Genomic DNA, 8754 nt, shown 5'->3' on the forward strand with positions numbered 1-8754 from the left:
CATCTCTTCTATATGCCGCCCTCCTCTGTCTGGTACTGGCCGTTAAGTTTTGGAGACGGCGAGTTGTCGACATTTCCTTGATTGTAATGGAAGCAGATTGTTCCTGCTTGTCGGGCTCACAGCGAGAACGGACAACTTTTTTTCAGAAATCTCGACTCGTTTTAGTCAAGGAAACCTGTTTTGATGTTGGCAGAGAGGGAGCAGCCATCTCCTCCCGCGTTACTCACAAATGTGTTTTTACTTTTGATGCGTTCGTGAGGCTTTAGCACTGCGGGTACAGAACCATTTTAGTTCAATTACAACCAGAGGAGGACAATAGTCCAAACTGCTGAGAATTCAGAACTTAACTACTGGAAGAAGAAAAAAATATCACGAGGTGTATTTGATTTTTGGAGCTGTCCCATTAAATATGCACATATAACCGCTAACTTGAGGCCCTGAAGACTGTTATTAGGCAGTTATTTGTAAAAGGGCCTGATGCTGTTTTGTGTGGGTGTGGAAAACATTGCAACGGCACCACAACACTTTCTCAAACACAACCAGGAGGAGAAAAATGGACAATAATTAAGACACATCAGGAAAGAACAAGCAGACGGTAGACAGAAGGTGTGCAAAGCCCAGCAGTTTCAGCTCCTCCACAGTTAGTTCCAGCACGGTGATGGAGGCACAAACCAGTGGAGGCGTCAAGTGTCACAACAACAGCTTAAATCCAAACTGAAATAAATAAATAAATAAATAAATAAAATAAAAAACAAACAAACAGTATGAATAGCAGAGCAGATAGAGGACACAAACACGTGGACACTCCTACACACACACACGCCTTGCAGCCATGGGAAAGCATGGCTGTCATGGCGCACTAAGCTAACAGCTAGGAGCGACAGAGCCACCGAGGTGTCTGGCAAGCTCCACACACACCATCACTCGACAACAAAACAAGCAAAGAAAAAAAATAATACTAGAAATGTGACTGAACGTGCCCAAATCAGCCTTGTGGGTTGAGGTCGCGGCACACTACGTGCACTCACTTCACCTCGACTCCTCCGTCTGAGGAGCTAATCTGGAATGGCGGTGAAACATCCACTGCAGAGCCTCTTCACTGGGCTCCTTAGTGTTAGATTAACATTATTTCAAAGCAAAATGTGTGCAATGTGTCACGGATTCGGCCACGTGAAACTCACAACTTCCTGCTTCTTGTGACAACAGGCCCCCAGAAAGGACCCGCTGAGAGACTCACTTCTTCTTTCTTCAACTCTTCTTTTTCCAAGTTAGTCTCAAAAATCAAATTGCCAAGTCAAACACTGACAATGAGATGAAACGCCGGGATCGAGACGGCTTTGAGAATATGTACAAAAACCGCAGAGACAACGCGGTTTTCCAGACTGGCACCAGTTAATAGTGATAGCTCGTGATTTGGCCTGTGTGCGCTGTCTGCCAGCTACCCACTCGCTTCAACTCCACAGCCTTTGTTATGCTGATATTGTCTCTTTTCGTCAGAGGAGTGTTTCCAAAAAAAAAAACACACACACACACACACACACCCTCTTCACCCACTTACACAGCAGGGATGGGGAAAACTGCACCGGTTGCGCACATCGAGTGTGAATGGCCGGACGGACTCGACAAACACCGCCAAAAGCAGCACAAAGAATATTAATAGAAATCAAAATCCGGCTGAAGGCCCCACACACACACACACACACACACACACACACACACACACACACACACACACACACACACACACACACACACACACACACCAGAGAAATCTCTCTCTTAAAGCACACGCGCACAAACCATCTCCCCGTCGACACTTCGGACCTGACAGCGACGTGATTACGGTGATTTCCCCCTCCGTCGCCCTGCAGTTTGTGACGCTGGCCAGTCGGAGGAGGGGAAAGTGGCCGTGGAGGTGCATGTCAGCAGGCCGTAATAACGGTCGTACGCCCCGGCCTCTCCAGCTCCTCCTGGCTCGTGGACGTGACGAGCACTTCCCTCTCGCGAAGTGCCGCCGTCCAGTCATCAGTCAGCTCGAACTGGACCGCTGACAGGCGGCTGCCGGTGCTTTGCCTCACGCTTTCTCTCACTCTCACGCACGTGCAGCGAGAGAGAACAGAGGTCCTCCCTCTGAGGAGCTTCGGGCTTCAGAGACAATCAAGCCCGCCAACGTCACCAGCAGCCTCCGGGTCGGTACACCCGAGTTCTACCAACGTGTCACCACTTCCGGTCAAAGCCGCACAAACGTTTACACAAAACACCCCCCAAAAAATATAAATAAATAAATAAATTAATTAAAAAAAAAAAAAAAGCGCGTCGGTGGCATCAATTATAATTCGAATTAGTTAGCCAAGTTGCTTACCTGTGGTGTTTGGACATTCCATGCAGTGTTTCCAAAACGCGGAAAGCTTCCGTAGCTCCAAATGACGAGAACAGAAAGTTGAGGCGGCGGCGGCGGCGGCGGTGTCACAAATAAACAAACAAAAATGACAACAACAACAACAAAACACGTCGTGCAGCCGTTGTGTTTTGTCACTGCAGGCTTCAGCCGGGATTCTTTCGTGTTTTCACGTCTTTCCTGTCTTGTCCTGCGCATTTCCTTCCCTCACAGTTTGTCCACGGCTGTCGCTCATCAACCTCACCTCGGCGGTCCCGCCCACCTCAGGCGTGACCTTCTTCCCTCAGAAAATTGTTCAAATTGTTGTTGTTTTTTCTTTGTTTTTTTTAAGAGCCTGGTTTCCACTTTCTCTAAACAACCTGCATTTACTTAGGCTCACCTAAATGTTTTTTTTAGTCCTTTTTAATCTTTAAATTGTATCCTGAAGTTTTGTTTTGTGTGTCCCTATTACCTGAAATATTGCTTAAACGATATCATTTTAAAAGTAACATTGTAATTCCCGTCAATCACTGAGCAACCATCAACCTGACACTTTGACACTGTGTAGGCTGGGCTGGATGCACTCAAGTCGGCCAAGGTGTGAAACTGAGAATAAGCAGGTGAAAGAAATTATTGCAAATAATCATAATAATCAATGAACAAAAGTCAACAGATTTATTTGGCGCAGCAGAGCAGCATGTTTGAAGACACTGAGAAGCCTCAGAGCTGGCAAGGTTTGTTTTTTTTTTATCTCCTTCCTGACCTTGGACGGTTCAACAAAGCATCACCAAGCTGAAACTTAGCATCCCATCTTCATTTTTCTGCTTGCTGCTTTTAATTCATTCATTCATTCATCCATCTTCTATACCCGCTTATTCCTATTCAGGGTCACGGGGGTCTGCTGGAGCCTCTCCCAGCTGTCTTAGGGCGAAGGCAGGGTGAACCCTGGACAAGTCGCCAGTTCATCGCAGGGCCACATAGAACACACACAACCATTCACACTCACATGCACACCTACGGGCAATTTAGAGTGTTCAATTGACCTCACATGCATGTTTTTGGAGTGTGGGAGGAAGCCGGAGAACCCGGAGAGAACCCACGCAGACACAGGGAGAACATGCAAACTCCACACAGAAAGGTCCCAGGTCGGGAATCGAACCCACCACCTTCTTGCTGTGAGACGGCAGCGCTAACCACTGCGCCACCGTGTCGCCCTTAATTAACTCATTAATTTACTAATAATTTAATGGCTGATCCTTGACTTTCTTTAAAATCAAAATTCCTCATTTTCAATAAAAAAAAAAAAGAAAAATGATAAAAAACACATTTTACACGTCGTATGTTTGGATTTTGAAGCTCAGATGATGGGGAGCGCGATAGCACACGCGGTGGTCTGCTGTCACATTAATTAAGGCAGGTTAGAATCAAGCCTGCTGCCTCCTAATCCTGTGTTTGTGGGCGCTACGTTGCCGACACTAATTGAGTGAGTCCACAGATCAGAGGCGTGCACAGGTCCTCCCTGAGGGGTAAACAGCATCTGCATCACACACACACACACACACAAATAGCCAGAGTCTGCATCACCACAAACACACACACACAGTCTAATGTAATTGATTTTCTAAACACTTCCATATTTTATGGCCAGTGCCAAATGGAAAGTCGCACTAATAGGTTGGAGGCTGATGTCAAATGAGGTAAAATTACATCTTTATGCACCTGCTGCTGCGTGCGCGCATTTTAAGGCCCGCGCCTTAAAATGCAGGCAGAAGAAAAGTTTTCCTCCTGCGAGCCCTTTCAGGAGATTTATTACTTTGGTGCACACTCCACTCTCACTCTTGGATCTCATTCACTCTTTTCTTCTGGGATTTGTACAGTTAAATCTGCTGAGCCTGAGAGACGCATCCTGGGGACCCGCAGACCCACTTCCCATTGTTCATTTCAGGCTCGCTTTAGAGCAACACAATAATGTTTCAGAATAAAGGCAAAATTGTTTAAAAAAAAAAAAAAAAAATGACAGGAAAAGGAAGTTTTTCTTAAGCAATTTTATTTGTATTAAATAGTAACAATGAGGAGACGGTGGACAAAGGTCTTTTCTCTGAAAGGGTTCCTTCCTATGTGAGCAAACCATCGTGGAGGTGATGGACTGAGGAGAAACGCTTTGGGTAAACACATGGTTTTGACCTCAGACAGACTCAGTTCGTGTCAAATGGGTAAAAACAGGGGGAAAGGAATTTTAGAAAGTAGCTCTTGGTCAATTTTCTCCCAGGGATTTAAGTGTTTGCAGAGAGAGATCCCTTCCATCCACAGCGCCTTTCGACGTTAGCGTATAGTTCAGCTCCGGCTCAGGGAGAGTGGAATCAACCATGGGAATCAATTATTAGGTTAACAGGCAATAACGTGATAAACTTGTTAAGATTTTATTTCACAGCTGCGTCGACATAACCAGGAATCCTTTGGTTACGACTCAGCCCTCCAATTGCACCTGTTACCATGAAACAGATTTCTTAAAAAAAAAAAAAAAAAAAAAAGCCAAAATCACAAAATCACACGTTTCAATCTTGCGGCAGCAGCGAGTGTGTTCCGTCGTCTTCAGTGGCGTCCGTGTGAAGACGAGACGGCAAAGTGTTGATATCAGTGAACATCAGCAGTGACAGTCATGAATGCACAATTACACAAATCCAAGTCATTATCACAGCCATTCATAAAGAAAAAAAAAACAAAACAAATAAATTACAGTAAGCGCATTAAAAAGCAATGACAGCATCATCTCAGTGCCTGCTTCAGAAACCATGATCATTATTATTGTCATTTCCGTCACGATTATTCTCGCCACTACTTCATCTGTCAGAGTCGAGACGCTTTTATATGGAAACTGGCTCCTATGGCGAAAGAAATATATAAATAAGGCATAAAAACAACAAAGACGTTTCCCCAAAGTTCCCCCACTTTACTGCCACTTTAAATTTCGCCACGTTAAGTGAGGGTGTGATTTTTTTTTTTGGGGCGGGGGGGGAATGTCCTCTACAAACCTTCAGTGCAGTGCGGTGCGGTGTGTGAAATGCCGTCTCTAAGCTGCGTGTGCGTGCATATTTTTTTTTTTACGTGAACAAGCGACGCAAACGCTTTTAACCAATTTGGAGGCGGCTGACGTTGGCGCAGCTGTCTGACACGGCGGAAACAGAATCAAGACCCGAGTGGGCAGCGCAAATCAGGGGCCAAATACCGCCAAATGAAATTTCGCACGGCGTCAAAGTCATTTGGGACGCGAGCGCTGACGAGAGGATGGAAATAGCAGCGCTCCGTGAGCGAAGAAGGAAAACCAAAACGGAAGCAAGCGGGGAGTGTTTGAGCACGGTGAGGTTCAACCCACCGGGCGACACGGTGGGATCTGGCTCCCTGATTGGACACTGGAGAGATGCATTCGGGGAAAGTGACAGTGGGAGATTTGTCTATCGCGTCCATCCTGTGAAGAGCCCGCAGACAGCTGCTTTTGGGAGGTGATTGGGCAAACTGCTGCGCTCCAGTGGACCAATGAGATTTCTTACCACCAGCCAGGAGGCATTAGCTCCAACCGTTCCATCGGTGTTAGCAGCGTTTAAATAAACTACTGTAGTTTAAAAGAAAAAAAAAAAAGCATCAATGTTCTATTTTCTTTAAATGTGAAAAAACGCCGTCCGGGTCGATGGAGCCGCCGGCGGCTAATCTCGCTAGCAGCAGCCTGTTTTTCACACCAGGTACTCGTCCCGTCTTCCTGCTCCTCACCTCTGCCGCACCTCTTTGATTGGTTTATCGAATCCACGAAAAAAACAAAACAAAGACTGTCCACTAGGTGACGGACGAGTGGGACGTCAGAGGTGAAACCTGAGGGGGGGGGGGGGTCAGGCGGCCGCACCGGTACCGGAGGGTAACGCGGGAAAAAAAAAATCCACCCACCACCCCACCAGCCCAAGGCCAGGCAGGAGCTGTTTAGAGACGGACAAGGCTAAGTTATTCTCCGAAAAATCTAAGATTTCCTGACGAGGCCCGCGGCCGTGAACCTCTGGCCCGAACTCCACGGCAGCCTCCCACCTCCTGTTGACACTCGGAGATTTGTTCAGCCTAAAGCCTTCAGGGGGTGAGAGAGTGGGGGTGGTGGGTGGGTGGTACTCAAGGCTTTTCTGACAAGTCAGGCGGCTCCCCAGAATAATCATTTCACCACGGTGGGCTTGCTACGCAGACGTGTGTGTGTGTGTGTGTGTGTGTGTGTGTGTGCCAGTCCCCACTTGAGAAAAGGCAAGACGAGTGTACTAATGTAGAGAAATGACGCAGCAGATATCGGAGACATAAACAGATGTGGGATGCAACATTAGTGGGTTTAAAAACAGACGAGCAAGCAAACAAACAACCAAGCAGTGCCGTTTCATCTCACTGCAACAGTTTCTAAAATCAAGGTTCGTTTGATTGGATGAGGTGGATCGTTCTTCCGTCATTTCCTTTTTCTGAATGACTGCGGCTCGGTAAAAGTGTTTCTGGAAAGTCTGCCCGACGACTGTGATGATATATATTTATTTTTTTTATCTCTCCCCCCTGTTTTTTGCAGGAGAATATTGGCACGTCATTTATCAAAAGCACCAATAAGTTTCCTTGTTCTTTGCGATTGAGAGACTTCATTCCAAAACTTGAATTTTCCCCCCCCCCCCCAAATATGGTCAAGGAAAACAAAAAGAAGACACCCGCAGAGGTTTGGCCCAGATCAAAGAATCTTTACAAAAAGTCATAATCTCGTTTTCTGATGTGTTTTGATGTGTTTGGTGCGAGGCCGCACGGCAGATGTCGTCGCGCCCAGCGCCAAAGAAAGTCAAGGGCAGACGTCTTACTTTGGAATGAAATCCTTCTCCTCAGCCTGACTGGTAATGTGTTGCGGCAATGCGTTTGATTCCCTTCTGTAAACGCTGAGACGAACCTCGTCGAGCCTCGGCGACTTCACAAACGTCCGAGTCCACTTTTTGTTCCCGTGCGCTGGGGCGCCCCTGTGAGCGAGGGGAACCTCAGAGAAAGCATGCAGAAGTAGCAGGGGGAGGGGCAGCGTGGGGGTTTGGGGGGGGTTATTAGTGGTTGGTCTGACATTTGGCAACGAGGGAAGTACAAATACCAGCAGAGATTATGGTCTGTCCCACTGTCCCTAAAGCAGCACGTGGTCCAAACAGTTAAAACGCTAAAACAGGGATAAAACTGGTACCGTAGTGTGTGTGTGTGTGTGTGTGTGTGTGTGCGCATGTAAGAGTGACTAAATATGTGTATTCATATGTGGTGCGCGGCGAGTCTGTGCACACGTTGCGTGCCCGTAGGCGTTTACGAGCACATCTGCCCTGTCAGCATGACACAGCGTAGGAGTTGTGATGGACGGGAGAGTTCCTTTCCACGCTCTCCGCCTCCTGTGTGTCAGTGTGTGTGTGTCAGTGTGTGTGTCAGTGTGTGTGCGTGCGTGTCTTTCCATCCTTCATATGGAGTCTCTAAATGTCAGCGAGGGGTTGGGAGGTCCTGCTGGCGTGGTAAAAAGAGTGAGGAGAGCAGCGAGGGTCCGGGGTCGCTGATGAGGATCAGAGGGGAGTTGTTGTCGGGACACGAGCGGCGTCCGTCCTGGCAAAGCAGCAGCAGACTCGGCGGTTTTATTCATTTATCTATTCATACATTTGCAGGACTCAACCTCCTCCCCCGCCACCTCGTGCACCCTTGGCCACGCCCTCAGCTGTCTCTCTGCGTGAGCGCCAGCAGCTCGGAGGTGTGCAGGGAATGCTGCAGGAAGACGTTCTTGCGGCTGTAGCTGTGCAGGGACAGCGGGCCGCGTGGCGGCTGGCCCAGGCGGCCCGCGAACGTGGAGGAGGCGGAGGCGGAGGCGGAGGCGGAGGCGGTGGTGGTGGAGGGCGGGGGCGAGGCCCTCTGGGAGGGGCTCCCTCTGCTGGCCGCGCTGTGGAGGCTGGAGGAGGAGCTGGCGGCGACGGCCCGCGGGATGAGGCTGTGCGGTTGGTGCTCGTCTCCCGGCCTCCGGGCCCCGCCGCCCCCGTGCGTCAAGGACTCTGAGGAGGAGGAGGGCGCCCCCTGTGGCCGCCTGGGGGACGGGCACGGGAAGGCGGAGGCCGAAACTTGCGGCGGAAGCGACGCCGTGGGAGGGGAGGGGGAGGTGGGGGAGGGGGGAGGAGGCGGGGCCGAGGACTGGAGGGCGGGGGGGCGGCCGCGGTGGTGGTGGTGGGGGAGGGGCTGGTTAGTGAGGTCCCCTGCGAGCGCTGCCAACCGAGCCCCCCTTCGGTCCCTTAGAGCCAGACTGCTGCTGCTGCTGCTGGCGGGTCCTGACAGCCGGCCTGGATGACTGATCTGAGGGGAGGACAGAGGACAGA

At 49.3% G+C, this 8754-nt stretch overlaps 1 protein-coding gene across 1 annotated transcript in view; it reads right to left on the bottom strand.

The window, feature by feature from the left end:
• Positions 1 to 4407: 4407 nt before the first annotated feature.
• Positions 4408 to 8754, bottom strand: part of ccser1 (coiled-coil serine-rich protein 1) — a 104860-nt gene continuing 100513 nt past the window's right edge. The window contains exon 10 of the mRNA XM_076014696.1: positions 4408 to 8731. Within this exon, the coding sequence (XP_075870811.1) occupies positions 8105 to 8731 (627 nt within the window). The 3' untranslated portion in view covers positions 4408 to 8104. The remainder of the gene's footprint in view (positions 8732 to 8754) is intronic.

This window comes from Nelusetta ayraudi, unplaced genomic scaffold (assembly GCF_046127955.1).
Source record: "Nelusetta ayraudi isolate G7.1 ecotype Tasmania unplaced genomic scaffold, CSIRO-AGI_Nayr_v1 ptg000170l, whole genome shotgun sequence".
Classification (NCBI taxonomy): domain Eukaryota; kingdom Metazoa; phylum Chordata; class Actinopteri; order Tetraodontiformes; family Monacanthidae; genus Nelusetta; species Nelusetta ayraudi.